We start from the raw sequence: 22,030 nt of genomic DNA, 5'->3' as shown, positions 1-22,030 counted from the left end.
GTTGGCGTGCCAAGATGTTAGCGACTGGAAAAAGTCGCTAACATCGCTATCTCCTATTACCAACTTTTGGAGATATTCGCGCTAAGCGCGAATATCTCCAAAAGCTAACACCTGCCCTGAGCAGTTCTTAGCCATGTTATCCAATGGGAGGTGGATAACATGGCTAAGAGCATTAGCTCGGTAATGCCTGAATATATTCATGCATTGGGGCCGATTTTTATAGCATTTGCGATAAACCTTGGTAATACCAAGGTTTATCTGCGATAAAAATTGCCGCAGGTCGGCGATAAATTTTTGTCTTTAACCAAGCAATAGCGATAATTATCGCTATTACTTGGTAATATGCCCCGTTGTCTTTAGGACACAAACGTGATGTGGGGCCCTTCTCTGGCCATAACCACACTTAGTGGCTGCTGACGTTACCTGCCTTATCGAGAATATATCACAAAAAACAGGCTAACTGCTTCTGTGCCATATGAATTTATAAATATGTTAAGCAGGTGTTGCGCAGCGACCTCAAAAGAGTAGGGACTGTGGCAGATAGCGCCCCCTACCTTTTTAATGGCTCTTTATCCAGAGCCAGGTTAATAACTGGACATTATTTACATCTATAATGTCAACGTTATACACAAAACAGAAATAGGTTACGTATAGTCTATGCAATAGCCATGAGCATCCTTAGTATGAATTGCGCTTATATTTCTCGCCTTAATAAGCGACATCGCAGCACAAGTGTGAATGACAAACTTACAAAAACAGGAACGGGGAATGAAGCCCCACTGTACCACCATCAGAGCGCGTGGCAGTCATGGCCTAAAGGTAGCACAAGACATCATTCACACTCCTGCTTCTGCTGGAAATCAAACCCAGAGCGTGAACATGTCACGATGTGCATTTAGCGATAGTGTCATTTGCAGGAATACACATTCTGAACCAATGCCTCCGTAAACATCATTGGATATGCGTGGGTCGCCTGACTGCCAGTGTACAGTGGAAGCTGAAAATAGCAGGATAGTTTGTCTATATAGACATCCGTGGTTTGCGAGTCAACTACAAGATGAAAGAAAGACGGAGAATGCATTGGATACGGCATTTTCAAAATGCCGTATGACTTGCCTCCCCACACGGTGGAGCGGCGGGGACACAAGTGCCTCTTAAGTCCGTCTCAGCACGAGTCCCAGCCCCATGCAAGGCCAGCCCCTCCTCAGACAGCAAGGCTTTTGTTTTAATTGTCAGGGCTGAATTAGACATACAGGTCACGTGGCGAGGAGGACCTGGGAGTTTAAGTTCCGCCGGGGACAGGTCCTCCAAGGTCTGCGAGCAGGCTGTGCTAGCTGGCATTTCTGTGCTGGGACCCAGACTTGGAGTATCAGGTAAGAAAATATTCTAAGATCTGTAACGTTTTTTGCTGTGCAGACTAAACTAGTGAAAGTGACTCATTTTGCACAAGTTTGCTGCTGTGCTTCTTCGGCACGGTACTGAAACATTTGCCGGTAACAAACTTGCTCTAATGCAAGCAGTTTTACTAGGCTGGAAAATTCAAATGAATTGAGGTTGATATGTTGCATGTCATATGTGAAATGGATGCTTTCGCCGTTAATAAACTGTATGCAAATATTCACGTCTCGATACTTTCTCCATACGCTCTTCATTTCCATATTAAGGCTTGCAGTAGCCCCAGCTCACTGCCCATGTTTAGCGGCAGTTGTCTGCCGCTAAAGCGGCGATAATGTTAACGCTGTTTCTTGATAATATGCCCCTAAATGTGGTTTTGCAGAAGTGCAAAGTGTTTGTAAAACCTGCCCCAAAATTTGACATCATTGATTTGTTTTATTTAAGCCCATGACACTTGTTATTGAACCTTGGTCTAAGCTGTATTACCTTTAAATGTACACAAGCACGTATGATATTCAAATATGCAGTTTTTGATAGTATTTACACATTTAAATATGCAGTGAAGGTTCTGATAGCTATTAGACAAGTACCACTGCTTTGATGTTCCTATTTGGGTATTTGCATAGCACGAATATTCCAAGAGTGACAGATTACTTTAGAGAGCCAAAGCCATTTTTAGCATTCAGAATTGTTCATGTAGAGAGTGAGTTGGGATTCTAAAGTCAGCCAATCGAAAGATGTTGATAAGGAGCCTTATTGAAGTGTTGCGTCTTCAGCTCTTTCCTCAGTCGGAGGCGGTTCTGATAGTTACATGGATACGATTCCAGATCCTGAGTGCATAGATGCAGAAAACCTTTTCCCTTAGGTTTTTTAGGTCTGGTGTTACTCAAGACCGTTTGATTTTGCTACAATTATATATATGATATTCTTACTAATACAGGCTCTCAGCCAGCCTGAGCCTCTTCCTTTGGTTTGTTGAGTCATTCACACTTTTCCCCCCACCAGCATACACATGGGGCAATCAGTCAGCCAACTTCAGCCAATGGCTCATCTCAAAGTGAGTACCATCATTCTGCTCATTTACAAAGAGCACAGCCACACAAAGGATGTTCGATCAGTACTAGGCGCTGTTATGTCAAAGAGTGCTTTGAGAGGCCAAACAATATTTGTATTTTTAGCCAATGTTTATTTTTTTATATTGGCAAGGGCCTGACAGCTCCCCAGGATAGAGTTTTACAAACACCACAACACAACAAACATTCTCAAAGATAAAAGGTTGGCAGTCAACACTAGCACTATTGGCTTTGACAGTGCTTGTCTTTCTTACATTTCTTCATCTCTATTCTTGCTGTACTGGCTGCTTTGCATAAAAGTAATAACGTTCATCTGACTTTAATTTAAACCAATATGAAAGTAGCAAATATAGTAAGTATTTTGCACAGTTTCATAGCTCTTACTGTTTTAGTAGGAATAAGTTCCAGTTTGCGTTAATTGGAGGCCGCTTCAAGGGCATCAAGAATGCACCTCTTTAACATCTTGTGCCGGAGTAGCTTTCAGTGAGTAGTTGTGATAACATAAAACCTTAAAATTGTTGTTGATCGCTCCTTTGAGTTTGATCGAAAATGCTGGTCACTAAACAGGAGCGTAGAAATACCAATATACAAGGATATTATGATGGAACTATGGGGTGGAGGAACAAATGAAACATAAAAGCAGATAGGAAAAGAATCATAAATTCTAGATTCATAGAATATCGATAAGGGTAGAGAGAAGGTTGGGTGGAGAGGTGGATGGGTGGAGATTATGATGGATGAATGTGTGGAAAGAACGAAGGAGTGTAGAAAGGGATGGATGGATGAAAGAAGGAAGCATAGATAATGGAAAAAAACAGGGCATGGGCAGAAGAAAGAATTGGTGGATGGAGAGGAGAACAGATGATTGGAAAGGGAAGTATTGGTAGATAAAAGGAAGGATTGATGACTTAAGAGAAATAAGGATGAATTGATGAATGCATGGAAGAAGGAAGAAATGAAAAAGAAAATGGGAAGGATGATGGATGATGGATGGATGATGAAAGAGGAAAGGTTAGAGAGAAAGATGGATGGGTGCATGGATGGAAAATGACAGGGAAGCATGAAAGAAGCACTTTATAGATAGGTGGTTTGAAGGAAAAGTCATAGACAAGGGAGATTAGAAAGAAGTAAGGAAAGAAAAAGAGCAAAATAGGCAGCAACAAGAGAGGAAAAAAGGGTGAAAGACAGAAAAGGACAGAAGGATGAGCAAAAGTAGGAAGGCAGGAAAGTTGTAAGAGAGATGGAAAGAATGAAGAAAGCTGGAAAGCAATAAGAAAGAAAGATGGAAAGAAGAGAAAAAAAGGGCGAAGAGAGAGAATAGATGGGAGGAAAGATGAAAACCGCTGGAAACAACGTGAAACAAGAAATTTAATACAAAATAGAAGACAAGAACATTGGAAGACCTATTGCAATAAAGATGTGAGAAAGACTGAGTTGAAAAAGCCTTTATCTTGCACCCAATCATTAGTTGGATGGCCAACTACAGTGGGTAGCCCTGGATAAGTCTGATGAGCTTCATGAGTGCTGATTGAGAATTTCCTGGAAATATTTTTCTTTGATGGTCAATTTCTTTGAGAATTGAGAAGTAAATTACAACATCTGACCCTATCGAGGTCTATTTATAAACTGCATTTTGTAGTACCTGAGTAGTACTACAGTGGTACCACTCGTGTACTACAAAATGCTATTCACTGATCTGTGTTACTCCTCCAATCCTATCTTTTCTGTGCAGAGAGCTCCCCCACATGTGTAACTGTCTGTTATAGTAGCAAATGTGGGCAGGACATGTGAGGTGGTGGGAAAGTTGGTATACTTACTAACCCTGGGCCTAGTACTACGCTACGCTAACGGAGCATACGTAGTTTAGCACATTACAAAAACTGAGTTTAATCACGTAGCGAAGCAGCTAAATAAACAACATCCTCAGATGCTTTGATAAAGCAATTTTACATGCTAAAAAGCATATAACCAATTCACAAAAGTGAACTTTTTCAATGAAAACATTAGGCAATGAGAGAGGTGATGATTTTGGGGTCACCCCTAACCTAGGGGGAGGACCAAGCAGATGCCTTGACAAAAAGCGCATAAATTGGCAAAAAAACAATCCCAACCAAAGGCCCTGCAAAGTATTATAGGACACGATTAGCAGTGGGCAGTGAATATTATAGTATCCAATATCAAAATAATTCTACAAAGAGCTGCAGTTCAACTAGTCGTTACTAGATGTCCCTCATGAGTCAAATGCAAAGCATTGACATTATTCTTACATCAAGCTGCAGTTCCACTAGCATCTAAGAAAAGGGTCCTCCAAAAATTAATGACAGTGCCCGTGTCTACCTTGTCCACCACTCCCAGTTCTATCCATGAGGTGAATAAATCCACCAACACAATCCCATACCTGCATTTCCCATCCTTCCATGTAACAGGTCCCATAATATATAATGCTACCTCTTCCCAGGGTACATTGGGACTACCAATTGAAGATAAAGGCAGGTTGAGAGTCTTCAACAATTTGTCAGCATTTTCACCGTCTGCGCAAGTCCTCACAAACCTTTCAATCTCAAGATCCACTTTCGGCCGCCAATACAACATCTTGATGTTGCGTTTGGTCCTAGTAATACCTGAATGTCCTTCATGTCCAATAATAATCAACTTACTCTGTACAGGACTGAGGGGAACAACTGTTTCCCCTCCGCAAATGAATTCATCACAAGCACTTAGCTTGTCTCTGACCTCCCAAAAAGCTTTCAAATCACCATCCCACTCCTTCCTGCGTACCATTCCCAAGCCATTCATAATCCTGTTTTTCACTTCCATCAATGTGTCATCCTTGATACATGCCTCCATCAATTCCTCCTTCTGTATACAGCAGGAACACTCCTTCGCAAAAATTCCAGCAACAGAACAGTCACTTTATTGGTCTTGGTCAAATTCCTTTAGCGATAATGACATTCTACTAGGAAAATTGGCATTTACATTCTTAATGCCAGGTAAATATTGTACCACATACATGAAATCCTGCAATCTCATGGATAAACGAGCAACCCTTGCTGATGCTCTGCAAAACCCTTCTGTTGTCAACAATTTACTCAGTGGTTTGTGGTCAGAATAACTACAACTTCCTGTCCCAAATCCATCAAAACCTTGTAAAATGGGAGCATTTACAATGGCTCGTTTGGTTACATCAAACAACCACTGGCAATCTTCATTCACATTGAGAGTTGTGTTTCATTAAAGACCTAACTTGATGCATTTTGTGCAAAACATTCCCCACAAAATGTGCATACAATTTAGCTAAATCAAGAAAGCATCATAGTTCTTCCATATTTCTGTGGGAAGGAGCATTGACAATGGCTTCCACCAACTTCATTTTTGGACTGAGGCCAACATTAGTGATCTCATGATCCAAAAATGTGACTTTCTTTTCTGCAAATTTGCATTCTCAACTCTCAAAAGCCAAACCTTTAAGCTTAAGGATGCCCACAACCTTCCTCATGGTAATGTTCGATCTTAATCAACAAAGGGAAGAGAGAGAGGAGAGAACATATGCGCTCGTTCGTCTCCCCTAATTTGAGATTCAACAAAGAAAGAGAACAAACTCAAACTATGCTTTAAATAACCCAGTCATCAGGGCCATCAGAAAAACAGTCTCCCTTGCAGGGAACCCATTAGGATTGTAGAAGAACCCCCACCCACCAACCTACTTAGTGGCATGCTTCATCATTGGGTTCCCATCCAAGCAAATTTTCCAAAATACTGTTCATCGTGGAAGATGGCTAAATTCCACGATGTCAAAAACAAATAGAATCCGTGGTCTAGTATACCGCGTACCTCAGAAATTGAGTCTAAGAACGCCTAACATTATTATGTGCTTTATCAAAAAGGTGAGAAAACAAGAAGATGCAGAAAACAGAAATGAAAAGGTAGGCAAGAACCACCTCAGGATATTTGGTATCCCATCATTACACATTTAAGTGCTCAGTGTCATCATCTGGGTTTCCAAACAACTGTCTCCCACTCTCCCTTCATCATTAGGGAGTAGCGAGGAGGTTAAGTTGTATCCTCTTGTGGATTCTCACAAGCGAAAGACAAGTGCAAAAGGGATTTTTTTGCTTGTTTATGAAATTTTAGTGAATAAGAGCAGTGCAAACAAAAAAATGTGAGTTAAAATAGGATAAACTTCAGGGCTATGCAATGCAAATATTCCTTTGGTGCTTACTCTGAAAAGTCTTCCAATTTAAAACCAAAGTGCAAGTGAAAAAAAGGGGGGACAGGTAGAAGTTAATCACTGTCTCTGTGGTCTTCCACGATGAACAGTATTTTGGAAAATTTGCTTCATGTTGAAAATTTAAAACACAGCTTTCAAGAATAAGAGGCAAAAGGCATCATAAGGTGTTTCTATTCCATTTACAAATAAATAATATTCACACATATACTAGAAGCGTTTTACCTCGGGACCTACACTAAGCAAAATGTAGCTGTTTAATACTATGCTTGTGCGATGGGTGGATGGTACAGCAAGTTGTTTATTTTTCCAGATATTAGAGGTGCTTTGCATACCATTTGCCTGCTTTTGTTTTGTGTGGATTTTTGTTCTGGACATGTGAGAGAAATAGTTTGAACATTTTAGTGGGAGCTATGGCTTGTGGAAACTAGTTGCAGACATAGGGGTTCTTGGTGTGATGGTCGGGCTGTTTTCAGTGTGCACTAGCAGGTAACATTATGCATTTTTGGGAGGCATGAGAGAAAGTCCACAACATGCAGCATTGTTTTTCTTTGCAGATCTGGGTTGTTGAGTGTACTTTTTTTTTAGAAATCCACAGGCAGAAGAACTGGTTTCGGTTGGTTCTCTTTCAGTTGCCTCTAGTGTGTTCTGCAGTACACAGCCTATGTGTGGGGTGATGCTCTTCACAACAGGGTAGACTTCAATGTGGAGCACCCACAACAGAGGCACAAAGAGGTGTGAACTACCTGCACCTGGCTGTGAGCAGTGATAAAGGCAGTAAACAGAAAGGAGTCAAAAGGATGTTACCTAAAATACTTCTCACACTAAACAACCGAGACTGCAGATCCCCTCCTCCCACACCATCCACCAAGTGGCAGTGCCACAGGAACACTTATCAGGATCTACTTTTAGCAAAAAGACCTAATAAAATTTCCATAGCAGCCTTGTCTCCTTTGCCCTCATTCCACCGTGTAGGTCTCCTCCTTCTTGCATCAGTTGTGATACACTTCCACTCTCTGGGACCACCATCACTGCCATCTTGTATACAGGAACAGGCCAGCAGCTTAAAAAATGCTCTCTACTCTGCTTTGCTTATATTACAATGTATATACTATAATGGCCACATGCACCAACACACACAATGTACACTTTGATGGGATTAGATGACAGGGCATAAATCTGACTGTGAATTGGCAAGATGGTCTCAGCCAGTGACAAATAACACATTTTTGTGAGTGAGTGAAAAACATTTATTTACAGACTAGAGAGGGAAGATATTTAAATCAAACCTCTTCTTTATTCAGCGCCAGCTCCCCTTGCTCATCGTACACACCCTGAACCACGTTTGGAATAATCCAGAACAGGTTTAAAAGCACAGCTCATTGTTTGGCACACAGCACACTCAGGCTCTTAATATTTAAATGCTGTGTACACTTGTAATTGCACGTTAAAGCGGTATGACCGTGATGTGGTGCACTATGCGTAATGTTGATTCTTTCTACAGTTTACATTCCCCGATTGCTTCCTAATTCTAGACAGCCTTCTCCTACTATACTCCAAAAACCCTGCATGAAAACAAATCGACCTTGCCTCACTTCCGCTTGATTCCTCTCTTTTCTTTTTCAGAGAGACAATCTTCTTACCTTCCATCATCTGCATGCCTTCTATTTCTGAATGTAGCCTCTTCTCACTCCTGGCTGCCTTAATCACTCCTATTGATTGGCTGATACCTCATTACATAGACCACAGCCCCTCCTCTTTAAAAACGTATCCCTGCAACCTGTCATTACCTAATCCCGATCATACTATCCTTCTCACCAGTCATTCACCTAAAACCACATAGCCCGACTAATGTTCACACCTAACCTGTATTAATATAATCTATCACAAAGTTACTGGGGTCAGCATGCAATTGATTTTTGCCTGCAGATAACTAATCACAATAAGTACTGGATAAACCACTGATTTTGGGTTCAGGAGTAGCTTGCTGCTCACCATAAAGCACTTTTAATACTTTGTAATGCAATACAATACAATAGTGAGGAACACCATCAGACCAGGGGTAGTGAGTGAATTGAAAAAGGCAAGAAAGCCATCCAATCAGGAGCAAGCTGCAAACCCACAGCCCAGTTTCAGTATATTGGTTTAACCACCGGTTATAATGCTGTCTGCGACAAACAACTGGGGCCGTTTTTAACAAGATCACAAAAAGGAAAATAATGAAGGAAGAATGGAAACAAGATTCTAGAAATCAAAACGATATTCCTCAGTATTTTCTCCTTCTCTTTACATTCACTATATTAATCTTGGCTTGTCAAACCGCGGAGAGATCCTGCTTCAATCTCAGAGCAGCCAAGAAATACATATCCAAACCCTCCTACCTTTTCACAACTATTTAGACAATCTCCAACGAGTCCCAGGACAAATTCATTATGAGCTCCAACCATTGAAAGTCTGGCTTTGGTGTGACAATCAGAAACAATATGTTTATGTATTTATTTGTGAGTTTTATATAGCTCGAACCTGACCCCAATGTATCAGAGTGCTTTACTGAGTACGCACAGCAATAATAACATGCGGTACATCACAGGTGCATATGGATAGACATAGTAATGGTAAAAATAAGCACAACAATAATAACATGAAGAACATAAAGGGTACATAAAAATATATATAGTAGTGGTCAAAATGCAAAAAGTATATATTAATAGTAAAAATAATCACAGCAATATTAACATGAGGTACATAAAGGCTACATTAAAATATATATAGTAGTGGTAAAAATGCAAATGGTGTACGACGGGGAATGGAGCAAAATAGCAGCCCATACCAGGGTTACAAAAAACACTGATAAAAATACAAAGTAACATTTGTATAAAAGAAGAGTCCATTAGACAGGATACATGACAGTAGAAAGTCCTGAAGTAGATATGAAAGGGAGTAGCTAGGGAAGGACAAGTAGATGCATAGATTGGCACATGGCAACTTAGAGCTAGTGTTCAAGGCAAGTTAGCGCTTTACGGAGTATGAACGATATCAGTAACACAAGATACGGAGAGAGAAAACATATAGTAAACCATGGATAGTGGGAGCATATAAGCAGAATAGCTTACAATTCGACTGTAAAACAAAGAGGAATATGTTCAGCAGCATACATAAAAGATACAGATTGGGGGACTAGTGGCACCGTTATCCCTGAGGTAGTGATGCATAGAATAGAATAACAAGGGGGGGGGGGTGAAGTAAAACATATATCCAAGGCTCAGGCAAGTTACGGAGTGATGGAAGGCAGCCGACAAAATAAATAGCGGGGTGAAACGGAGTGGAGGCGTGGCTAAGTCTTCAGCGAAAGAGGAATTTGTTGGATATTAATTTTTTTGCTTCTTTCTTGAAGAGGGATGTGGATGAGTTACATCTGATCTCGGTGGGGGGGGGGTCCAGATATTAGAGACCACTCTGGAGAAAGGACACATTAGTAGGTTTTACTTTTCTTGAATTTTTGAGACTTGAGCAGTAAGGAGCTTGTGTTTCTGGAGAATCTGTTCTCACTCGAGAGGGCCAGATAGTTAAGGGGTGTTGTGGTGCAAAACTTTGAGTCATGCAAGCAGTTTTGAGATCCATCCTGGCCTCAAGTGGCAGCACATTCAGTGCACATAGGTCAGGGGTGAAGTGATAACTTTTTTTTAGAACCCATGATGAGCCTGGCTGCTGAATTAAGACTGGAGGAGCAAGTGAGCTTTTTGGGAGACCCACAAGGCAACGTTGCCATAGTCCAGTTTCAGATGGAGAAGTGCCTGAGTAGCAACTCCACCAAGTCTTATCTCGACCAGGATGTCGGAACAGCTGTCTTCTTTAGAGTGGCAGACCTTCTGAAAAAGACAGATTCTATGTCTCTAAAATTCTGAGAAACAATCATTAGGGATCAGAAATCAAGAAACTGAGAATTTGTTGCCATTTAGGGGTACATTCCCAGAATACATATTTCATGGTAGTAACTCTATCATTTGACATGGGCAATGGTGGAATTATCAACAGAATTCCTCACCATCCCCAGACTGGTTCATGCTGTGTGGCACACAGCAGCTTTACTGACAGAGAATCCTCCGCCATCATGTCAGATAATTTCAATGCAGCAGATTTTCCACTGCCAGTCTTTGACACAATGGCGGACAGGAAACCATCAGCCAACTTCTAAATCAGGTCCTTCAGATGTTATTGGTGTAGCTGAACAAGGCATGTACTGAAAAGTGTCATGGCGTGGCAAGGAATGATTTTAACAGATAAAGTGAAAAGCCTTTTGTATCATCCACAGATTTAGCTTTCTACTGCCACTGACAATAACATTCACCGAGATGTCCAAAAACACAGAACAGGTCGAGCCAAAACCAATACACCTGATTGTGGCTGCTTGCAGAAACAGAGGGATTGGAAAGAATGGAGATATGGCATGGCATTTACCGTAAGTAGAAAAGAGCCCTCTAACTAGACATAACGTACATGACTTGAGACACTAACAATCAAACACATTTTGCATCAGTTCTTCTGCATATTGTACCAATGTATTCGAATCCACCTGGACAAACCTCAAGTCACCTCAATTTTCAGATATTGAACATTTGCCGTCTGAACACCATCAATTTCAGAGTTTATGATAAAACTATGAATATACTTATGCCTGCATGTTTAATATACACACATCGAATGGTCGAAGCACGTTCTACCTTGAACTAGTCACAGGAAACTCGGTTTTCAGTTTTTTGGTGGTGGAGAGATTTGGATTAAAAAGAACTGTTTTAAGATGCAATAATTGAAAGTAGATACACGGTATTGCTTCTTAGCTTTGGCTTGATAATGCACCAGTCTGCTTTACCTGTTGTTATGCATTCTTGACAATATAGAAAGAGTGCACCTTGGCTCCACCCAGAGTATTATTACCCTCTCACCGCAAATATGCCTGTTTAGTGTATCATTCCACATTTAGGAAGTGCTTCCTTTGAAATCCATGAGGAACTATTTAACATCTAAACGTACAAGCATCATCACCACTTTCACATTCAGTACTTCATCTCCTCTATGCAATCCATAGAGAAAGGAATCATTTTTGCTCCTTTTTTACCGAACAGTGGCAAAGCCAATAGTTCTTGCTTTAAGTTGATAAATCGCATTGATGGATGCAGCCCATGCACACTTTTTTTTTGTGTGTAGCTATTATTGCATGCATCTGCACATTAAAGCCGAACCTATTGGATTTTCCAATGATTTTTTATTTTCAGTGGAAACACTTGAATCATTGAACAGCTCAGTGGCTCGGTGTTAGCAAACTGAAATGCCTTTTATAGTGGACATATTGCCTAATGTAATAGTAATAGTATTCATTATAATGTATAGGAGGTTGAGTCATCAATATCTGGGTTTGATCCCCATAACGCGAGGCTACAAAAAGATATCTTCATGTACTATTTCAATGACTTTTTGGAGTGCTCTTTGCAAAACCTCTTCATATAAATATGTGTAATAGTGTCTTGATGAGATCCTACTGATATGATAGATCCATCCTACATTTTGTTTACATGATGTCGGACTACTCTAATATGTAACATTCTCTGTTTTTATTAAGGAATGAATTTCAGTACTGTTTAAACACAATCACGACCGTACAAACTCCTGGTAAGTGTTGATTAATGAAATGTCTTTTATGTCTTCATTATGTTGAATGTCCAACTGGATATTAATTTTTTGTATATCATATCTTGGCATAATTCGGGGTTTTGAAATCAAATATGAACATTTGCTGATGTCAAATTTGTTATTTACGCAGTGATCGAATAACTGATAGTTACCATTTCAGTTATTTGACATCTTGCACTCTTATGTACACGTTGAGGCTATTAAGCACTTACAACACAGAAACCTCAGAAATTATGTTTTTGGGATGATTTGGTGCTGAGCTGGGATCATTGTTGAAACTTTCTTTCATTTTGCTGCAGAGGATAAAACGACCCAGTCTTTTTTAGGTCTGGCCTTTGAGACAACATTAACTGTCTCACTAGACTACTGTTTTTCCAAAAATGCATTTATAATGAACATACATGGAGGGTCTCTGGTCAAATGGCTTCATCTATTGGTGAGTTAAATTTTGATCCACTGTGAGGAATGTGGATTTTTATGTGGTGTGGTTGTGCAACGTCAATGTGAAATAATGTCGCAAACCTGTTTCCGGTCCATTCAAGTTCATTCTCACTCCAAGGTAGCTATGGCACAGAGCAGTCAGTCAGTCAGGCGTTTTCAAAGGAGCAGGTGTGAAGCATTAAGTAGTACAAAAACAGTAAAATAATCAGAAAACATGTCCCAATAAAAATATGACAGTATTTTATAAAAATAAGTTGTATTTTATTTTAAATAGGTACCTCAACAACAAAAATCCAGCAGAGGTTCCGGAGATATGATTTTTTTAATAAACAACAAATCAATGCATTTCAACTAATGCAATTAATATTTATAATGATCTATGATAGCTGTGTAGGGTCAACCATGACAAGAAACTTGAAAACAGCCATATGGGCACTCTTGGACATGCCAACTCCAATAGGTACCAATTAGGTCCAGAAAGACAGTTACCTGTTGCTCTTGTTATTTGAGAAGGAGGGGCACAAGAGACACCAGCGCTATTTATCACAACCTGACCCATGCCCTTGTGTTTGTGGACTCTCGGGGGCTCCAAGTTTCAACCTGCACTGCACCTCAGAGGAGGATGAGGCACACAGGAGATACCAGCGCTATATAGGGTGCCCTGTCCACCACAGTTGGCCTTTATTTATACCTCCTAGTAAGCCACACAATAGAGAGATTCAATGTGCCTGGATAGACCTTCTCAGGCAGGATGGAGGCAGACCTGGAGCCCCACTTACGCATTAATAGACTGAGACCTGCTCTCAAGCCAATAACTTAACTATAGTCCAGTGTACCCGTAGTCAGGCTGGCTCCACTGCAGAACAAAGTCCTGTGCACACGTATGAGGATAGTAGGTTTTAGTGTAAAAACCAACATTTTAAATAATTATTTTTGAAGAAATAACAAAGGTCGACACCAGGAGTTTCATGAAAGAGGAATAATATATCAATCCAGATCAGTACAGAAAGAAACAAACCAGCCGACACGTGTTTCGTCACAACGTGGTACAAATGTGACTCTTCAGGCCTGGGAAGGACATAAGATAAAACAAGTAAAATAAAAGAAAAAAAAGGCTAAAAGGTGCATCGTTTCAAGGAGCAAGAAGTAGAATGAACACGGGTGATCACATAGAAAGCACCAATAAAAGCTGTGGAGACCCTCTGGTGTGTAAAGTACATTGTCAAAGTGACTCCATAACTCATAGAAGACCAAATTTGTGGGGTAGGTGTGTGAAAATTGAAATACATAATGTAAGTTGTTTGATGGTTGCGCAATGATGATCAGCAATCTAAGAGAAGACCAACATTATTTGCACAGTGGCAAGCCTGAAACAAAGAGCATGAAAATCAACACGTGTGGGAATGGTAGCTTGTGGCAAAAAGGGAAACAAAGCGGCTTGAGGTTTAAACGACAACAGTGCGCAATGATGATCTGCAATCCAAGATAAGACCAAAAATTCTTTGCACAGTGGCAAGCCTGAAACAAGGAGCATGAAAATCAACACATGTGTTGGAATGGTAGCGTAGCCAAGTTCTTGTCACAAATACTGAGCTATCATGAACACGGTGGCATATGCAAACGGATGATGTAGGACAATCGAAACTTTATGACAAAGTAGGTAAAGAAGAGATAAACACCACGAAGAGGCACCAAATCGTAAAAACATTATTTCGCTAAACATCCATATCCATATCCATACTAATATTATAAGGAGAGAGAGTCCAAACCTTTGAGACGGGTAATCTCAGTAACCACAGCACCAATCAGCGTTGGAAAGGGCAGTTGCAGCAGAAGGACATAGGCTGTGCAAACGGCCACCATATATATATATTTTTTTTGCAGAGTTTTATATAGCGCGAACTTGACCCGAACTGAATCAGGTATCAGAACGCTTTACATAGCACCAGTTACGTTACATGAGGACACACATTCATTTTTGTTAGGCACTGGGAGATTAAGTGATTTGCCCAGAATCACAGGATGTTTGGCGTCGTTACCAAGACTCGAGCCCAGATCCCCAGGTACGAGGTCGAGCGCCTTAGCCGTTAGGCCAACTCCTCTATACATTTAAAAGGTAAAAGAACCGTGCCAGCAAAGTAGTTCATTGTGGGCGTGTCTGCGTTGTGCTGTGGGCGTGGGCTGGGGGCGTGACCAACGCTGGGGGCGTGTGCTACGGCCATCACATCGTGGGCTGTGGGCGTGTGCTGGGGGCGTGACAAACGCTGGGGGCGTTTGTCCGCCCTTCATGCCATGTGAGTCGTACATACAAGCGCCAATTACGTAGCTGCGCAGCATCAAGGGGCACGCTGGGGGCGTGACACGCTGGGGGCGTGAGAAACGCTGGGGGCGTGTGTCCGGCCTTCATGCCATGTGAACACAATTGCCCCGCATCAAGGGGCACGCTGGGGGCGTGTGCTACGTTCCGCCCTTCATGCCATATGGGTCGTACATTAATCAGAAGATTGTCTGCTGTGGCCGTGTGCTGGGGGCGTGACAAACGCGTTCACCTGGAGGCCTGGTAAGTAACATTATTGTAGCTTCTCCTGCGCGCTGTTACTGAACTCTCTATTCAACGAAATTACACGCGCCTGCTACCATCAACCAGGGCTCTAGCCGGGCTCAGGCGGTTGATCAGTACACTAATTACACGCACCTGATAATATCAACCAGGGCTGCAGCTGGGCCTCAAGTGGGGGAACACGTGCCTGCTAACATCAAACAGGCCTGCATTTGGGCCTCAAGCGGAGATCACGCAAATGAGCGTGTCTGCAGGGACAATTACTGCAGCCTCTCCTACTCGCTGTCACTCAAGTCTCTCATTAAACGGATTTACGTGCGGCTGATAACTCTCTCATTCAACAACATTACACGCGCCTGCTAACATCAACCAGGGCTGTAGCCGGGCTCACGCGGCAGATCACTACACCAATTACACGCGCCTGCTAACATCAACCAGGCCTGCAGCTGGGCCTTCTCCGTCCCTATTCTAAAGAAACAAAAAATGTTGTCTACCGCGAGATTTTAAAACAAATTGCCCTTGCCAAATACACACATTACACACATTCTATTTCATACCCGGACAACATCGGGACGGGCTGCTAGTAGGTAATATAGAACGAGACTGCAGAAGTACATGTTTTTGAAAGGCGGAAACATAGAAAGCACTCGTACAGCATATTTTTGTGCACCATTTTTAAATACACAGACTGAAAAGCATTACGGAAAAAATACGTGACTTATTATGTGAGTTAGCAAACACCTAAAGTGACAGAAATGTCTGAAACAAATGGTAGGACATAACGGGAAACGGGATCGAAAGTAAAGGAGAAAGGACAACTGTAGCATTAAAAGGTAGTTCAAAGAATTTCACTGAGGCAGGGATGTGACTCTGAAATGGAAAAGGGTTCAATAGTGTAGCAATGACCTAATACTCATTTTGCTTCAAGGAGACTTGCTAAAGATATATGAAAAATATATTATAAAAGTACCTGTAAGCTTGGAGGAGGGGTCAGGAAATCTGATGGAAAAAGGAGCAAAGATGGGTCCGTTTAAGTATAATGTCAAGGGACTCAAGTGAGGTCACATAAATGCCAAAATTTTAAATACACAGATGGTGTGCACTCACCACAAAACTGGTGATATTTCCGACCCGGTTGCGGCACGGGTAACGATCAAAGTAAACGATCAGAACAGTTGAGAATAAACTTCCCCTAGTGTCTCTGAGTAGAGAGACATGGCGTCAAAGGACGGGTAAGTCCGTGGAGATCTGTGGAGAATATGGACACACGAGAAGTCTGAAAAGACTTTCCTTCAAAAGGAAATCTGTGGTGGTCAACAGAGGTCCTCAGGGGCTTACCTAGGCCCCGGCTTCAGCGTTGTAAGGTACTCGTTGTGTGAATGAAAGTAATGGAAACCAACACGCGAAGTGGAAGTACTTAAGACAGATTAAGGGATAGAACACTAGAGCATAAAAAGCCTCTATACGTGGCGGGACGCAGAAGTGAGTATTTGTGGCCGAAAGAAGGTGGGGCCACGGCCTCTCGGCAGCAATGTGCTAAGAAAAAGCATGCAAAGGAAAAAAGCTGTTGCAGTGCCTGTTAAGGACAGCAACGGAACCCCAATCATGGAAGCAATATGCTAAGTAAATGTATACAAATGAAAAAAGCTGTCATGGTGCCTGTTACGGACAGCAAAGGACCCCAATAATTAATCTGGCATGTGGGAGCTGAAAGGAATGGGATTGTGCTGGAATGAAGCACAAACACAGTATAACTCGAAAATCAAGTTAAACGGCCAGAGAGGGCACAATAATTAATCTGGCATGTGGGAGCTGAAAGGAAGGTGATTGTGCTGGAATAAAGCAAAAACACAGTATGACTAGTTAAACGGCCAGAGAGGGCCCAAGAGGGATGCGAGGAAAAAGAGACAAAGGTAGAATGTACATCCCAGTACAGCAGGGTGATGCATAAGAAAAAAGGATACAGAATGAAAATAGGTCTTGAGACAAATAACTGTGACAATAATACAATGGAGGAGGTCTTTGAGCGAGGCATGCATACATGATTATAGCACAAAACAATAGAGGGAAGAAACCATTTAATAATAATAATAATAATAATACGGCATTTTATATAGCGCGAACAGCTACCTCACGAGGAGGTGTCCCGGCGCTGAAAAGAACACAGTTAACCAAGAGGACTGCAGTGAAAGATGCCTAGTGCGGTTGGGTAAAGAGCCAGGTTTTTAGTAGCCACTTGAAGCAGATTTCAGAGGGGGCTTGCTGAATTGCTGGGGGCAATGTGTTCCACAATGTTACAACATTTGCCGAAAAAGTTCGACCCCCCAGTCGAGCCCTTTTCACTCGAGGGGCAGCAAGCTGAACGCGGCAGTTGGAACGTAGCGTCCGAGCCTGGAAGTATCTCGGGATCCGAGCTTTCAAGTATTTAGGACAGGTGCCAAACCTGCAGTATATTTTGGGGGGCAGTGTTATACAGTAATGGTAGCTGAGGGTTTGCTACGTAGAGGTACATGGCATAGACTTAATGTGTTAAGTTGGAAAATTGTGTGTTGAGACACTCGTAGTTCATTGATTGTGTACTTTCCTAAAGTTCAGACAAGTTAAAACCCTGGGAGATGGAAAATGGGAAGCGTTAGGTTCCCAAGAAATATTTCAGTTTGTGGTCGATGTTCAGACCATGTTTCACAGACTGGAGACGCATTATTCAAGTGGCTTCTAGTCTTCTAAGTCTCAATTCACAATTGCCACCTCTGACCCTCGGTTCAGTGACATCCATTCCAAAGAAAGTCAGAGTTTTGTTTGGTCCTTGTGTTACAAACGTAGCTATGTGAGAGGACATCAGGTATCTGGCATCTCCATTGCACATGGCCTTGATACGTTCCATGATGCGTTCCTTCAAAGCACTGATGGTGCTGCCCACATAGTATTTCTTGCATTTTCATTCCAGTATGTACACAACATATTTGGTGTTACAGTTGATGTTACGGGAAATGGTGTATTTATGACCTTTCCAGTCTCTAAATTCCTTAGTTCCATTAAGAACCCATTTACAGACCCCCACAGCAACCGCATTTGTGGAAGCCTACAGTATGGGCGGTAAGCCAGGAGGGGACAGTGCTGGAACGTGGAACCGTTGGGCTGAGTCTGTTCCTTAATGTCCTGCCTCTCCTGAACGTGATCTGAGGTCGGGTAGTTTTGCATTCGCTGAGTGTTTTGTCCGCTAGTGAAGTGTCTCAATGTTTGTTAAAACTGTGTATCATTATGACACTTATCTCGTAATCTGTTATGAGCCTCACAGGTTGTTTGGCTGATGTGCCTTTGATATTTGTTAGTAGAGTTGTGTCCCTTTTTGTTTTACCAATTCTCTTTGCTGCTTTGCTTATGGTCTGTTGTTTGTAATCACGCTTGGCAAATCTGTACTTCATATCTGACAGACACTTTTCAAATTCTGCGTCCTCGCTGCAGTTCCTCCTTACTCTTGTGAATTCCCCATATGGAATTTCCTGTATCTGATGGAGGGTATGCAAGCTCTCTGCATGGACAATGGCATTGCATGATGTCTCCTTGCGGTAGAGTCTGCTGTGTAGGGTGTTATCCTTGACATATAGTTCGATATCTAAAAAGGGGACACAGGAAGGGCTGGAGTGACAAGTGAATTTCATGTCCATATCGTTGGAGTTGAGGTATTTGCAGAAAGAATCAAGTTTATCTTGTGATCCGGACCAGAGGAGGAGACAGTCGTCAATGTATCTTCCCCAATAGATGATCTATTCCGTCCATTGTGCTTCCTTCCTACCCCATATCCATTCAGTTTCCAGTGTGCCCATATACAGGTTGGCAAAACAGGGCAAAAAACTTGAGCCCATGGCTACTCCCTTTATCTGTCTGTACCATTGTTGGTTGTACATGAAACAGTTTTTATTCAGTATGATTTCCATCATGGAAATGACCATGCTAGTGTGTAACCATAGTGTAGCAGGTCTATTGTGTAGAGACTGTGTGATTATCTTGAGTCCTAAGTCAGGTTTAATTGAGGTATAGAGTGATACCACGTCCAAAGTGGCCATGATCATGTTTGGTTGCCTCTGAACATCCGCCAGCACACCTAATATATGTTTTGTGTCCTGGATGTAGGAGGGTACATTTTTGACTATTGGTGGCTTCTTTTAGATCAAGTTCTTCCATCTCTTTCTCTAGGTTTGAGAATTCTAATTGTAGTTTGGTCACTTTTCGTTAGGCGTTTTCTATTAATATATGGATTAAAGTGTTAGAATTAACAGTCAGTGTTTCCTGGCAGGAAATTCCAAACACCTTGAAAGCGGAGCTTGTAGAAACGTCTGCCTCTTCAAAGAAGGCACCATGGATAAAATGGATACTCCCAGACCCACTCTTTAGTTCGCTCCTGGACCTGCAGAAGTACTCTCAGAGGGTAGCTTGCTGTGTACTTCAGAGGGACTACTTTGCTGCACCAAGGACTGCTCTGCTGCCTTATGCCTGCTATGGGCCATCAGAGGTCTGCCCTGCTGCTTGATCCCTGTTCTTCTCCTTGAACCCAGGACCTCAGGTAGTAGTTCCAAGGGACAGATAAGGCTTCGATCATCTTAAATCCACACCTAGACCCTGCCTAAGTGAGTCCCGAACCTCCAAATGGTGCCTCTCCAGTCCTGGACCCTTGGTAGTGGTGCTAAAGGTGATTTGATAGCTAAAGTCCAAACGTGGTACTTACACATTTTCTGGCTACAAAGTGCTCTGGTAAATTAGGTATACCGGGACCAACCTGATCTTGAATCCACCCAAGGTGGTTCGCTGATTCATCTGACTTTGCAGCAGCTCCTGCTACATTCTTCTTGCAGCAGCAAATCCTGCTCAGTGGCTCTTTGCAGACGGAGTAACAGAGCTCATGGAGCCCTAATCGGCTTCAGTCTGCAGTTTCATCCTGCTGGAGATCTTCAACTTCCCAAAAAAAGGCTAAGTCTAAATGAAAGATTATTCATCGCAACTAAATCTAAATGGAGGATTATACACCCCAACTTCAGCCGACAATGACGCCTCCTCCTCGGACACTGCCAGGTTCCTTGCCCATCTGAGACTTTGCCTTCTAAGACATTTTTCCATGAATTTCTTCGAAAATTCGAAGGTAAAAAAACAACGCGCCAAATCCACTTTTTGTGTTTAGACCACGCTCCATTAAAGCCGGCCATAAATTTTGACTTTGTCCCAGTCTCACATGACTAGATGCCTAATGGTAGCGTTTTTATCTTTTAGGCGCTAGTTTTCACTATAATCTTTCAAAATTCATAACTCCTTTTCTACTAAGTGGATTTTGTTGTTTTAGTGTCAAACAATTTATTTAAATGTAATCTACATTTTTTTATTGGTTTGGGATTTTTCGTGTGAGGTGTTCTCAGAGCAGGCAGACGTATCAAAGAGGCAATGTGTAAAGCATTTGTGCAACAGACACAACACAATAACTCAATGATTACACCACAAAAAGACACCACTGAGGTTTTATTAAATTTATATTTGCATTAGGTTCAAAACAAGATCAGAACAGTAAAAATACATTGGATACATTTCACATTATACACGTTTAAAAGATAGTAATCTTTACCCGGAGGGACACAAGATGAGAATGATGGCGATTCAATAAGTGTTTCTCCTAGTTATAACGTTTTGAAAATAGGCAGGGAAAATAATAGTGTTAGAAATGCATTTGCTTCCTTTAGGAAGATTAGGGAAAAGTTCATGCCGGAAAGAAGCAGTCATAACTGCTGCCTTCTTTGTGGTCTTACCAGACTGAAGTGATTAAACAGGGATCTCAGCAGGTACAGGCTCCGTACCCTGCCGGTGCCAACTCTCCAAGTGAGGAATTGGCCACATATGCAGTAAAATTGTTATGTGCAAACAGACAAAAATGAGCAACTAAGGGGTGCCGTGTGGACCCTACAATCGCAGAGGACCTTGCAGGTCTGAGCCCAGGGCACTGTACCTTTCATAGTCAGATTGGTCCTGGTGTCACTGGAGAACCTTTGTGTCAACAAAGTGGTGCAGCACTGGGCCATGCTGGATCGCCCTCGGCGGTTTAGAGTGGCTGACGAGGTCACGCTGATATTTCCCTGCAGACGTGCAACGTGGTCACGTCATCAAGGAGAAGCTTGGTTGCTACGGCAACACATCAGGTGGGCTTCCCTCAGTTTTGCAATTACAAATAACGGGTAAACCCAAAATCCCTGGGACCTGGGTGCAAGACAGTATATATTACGGTGGTCCCAGTATTAAAACATCGAAATTGTGTGAAAAGAGGGGAAAATATAATAATATTCAAAACAAAGAGACAAAGCACGGCTAAATTGATGCTACAGTGTTATTTAATCACACTGGAACTAGTAAATCAGTGCTTTGTGTGTGGACAGGATACTACCTATTGAAGTGTAGGTGTCAGGCGCTTTCATTCGTCCCTGCCCAGGTAGACCCATCAAAATGCAGATGAATGTAGATAAGTGCTGTGAAGTGCTCTGAATGCAGATGAGCATCACCTTCCTGTGTTTGTTGCTGTCTAAAGGGAATGCACAAAGTGTAGCTGTCACCCAGCCCAGACATGTATTGGAGACAGGTTGCAAAGCACATCGAGTTATAAGCCCAGAGAAA

At 41.9% G+C, this 22,030-nt stretch overlaps 1 protein-coding gene across 1 annotated transcript in view; it reads left to right on the top strand.

Moving 5' to 3' along the window:
• Positions 1 to 1,268: 1,268 nt before the first annotated feature.
• LOC144769926 (dihydrofolate reductase-like) overlaps positions 1,269 to 22,030 on the top strand; it is a 145,013-nt gene continuing 124,251 nt past the window's right edge. The window contains exons 1-3 of the mRNA XM_078654121.1: positions 1,269 to 1,373; positions 11,006 to 11,152; positions 12,311 to 12,360. Of these exons, the coding sequence (XP_078510247.1) occupies positions 11,046 to 11,152; positions 12,311 to 12,360 (157 nt within the window). The 5' untranslated portion in view covers positions 1,269 to 1,373; positions 11,006 to 11,045. The remainder of the gene's footprint in view (positions 1,374 to 11,005; positions 11,153 to 12,310; positions 12,361 to 22,030) is intronic.

Source organism: Lissotriton helveticus, chromosome 1_1 (assembly GCF_964261635.1).
Source record: "Lissotriton helveticus chromosome 1_1, aLisHel1.1, whole genome shotgun sequence".
NCBI lineage: Eukaryota > Metazoa > Chordata > Amphibia > Caudata > Salamandridae > Lissotriton > Lissotriton helveticus.
Note: the sequence above shows the minus strand (reverse complement) of the source record. Positions and strands in the feature narration are given on the sequence as shown.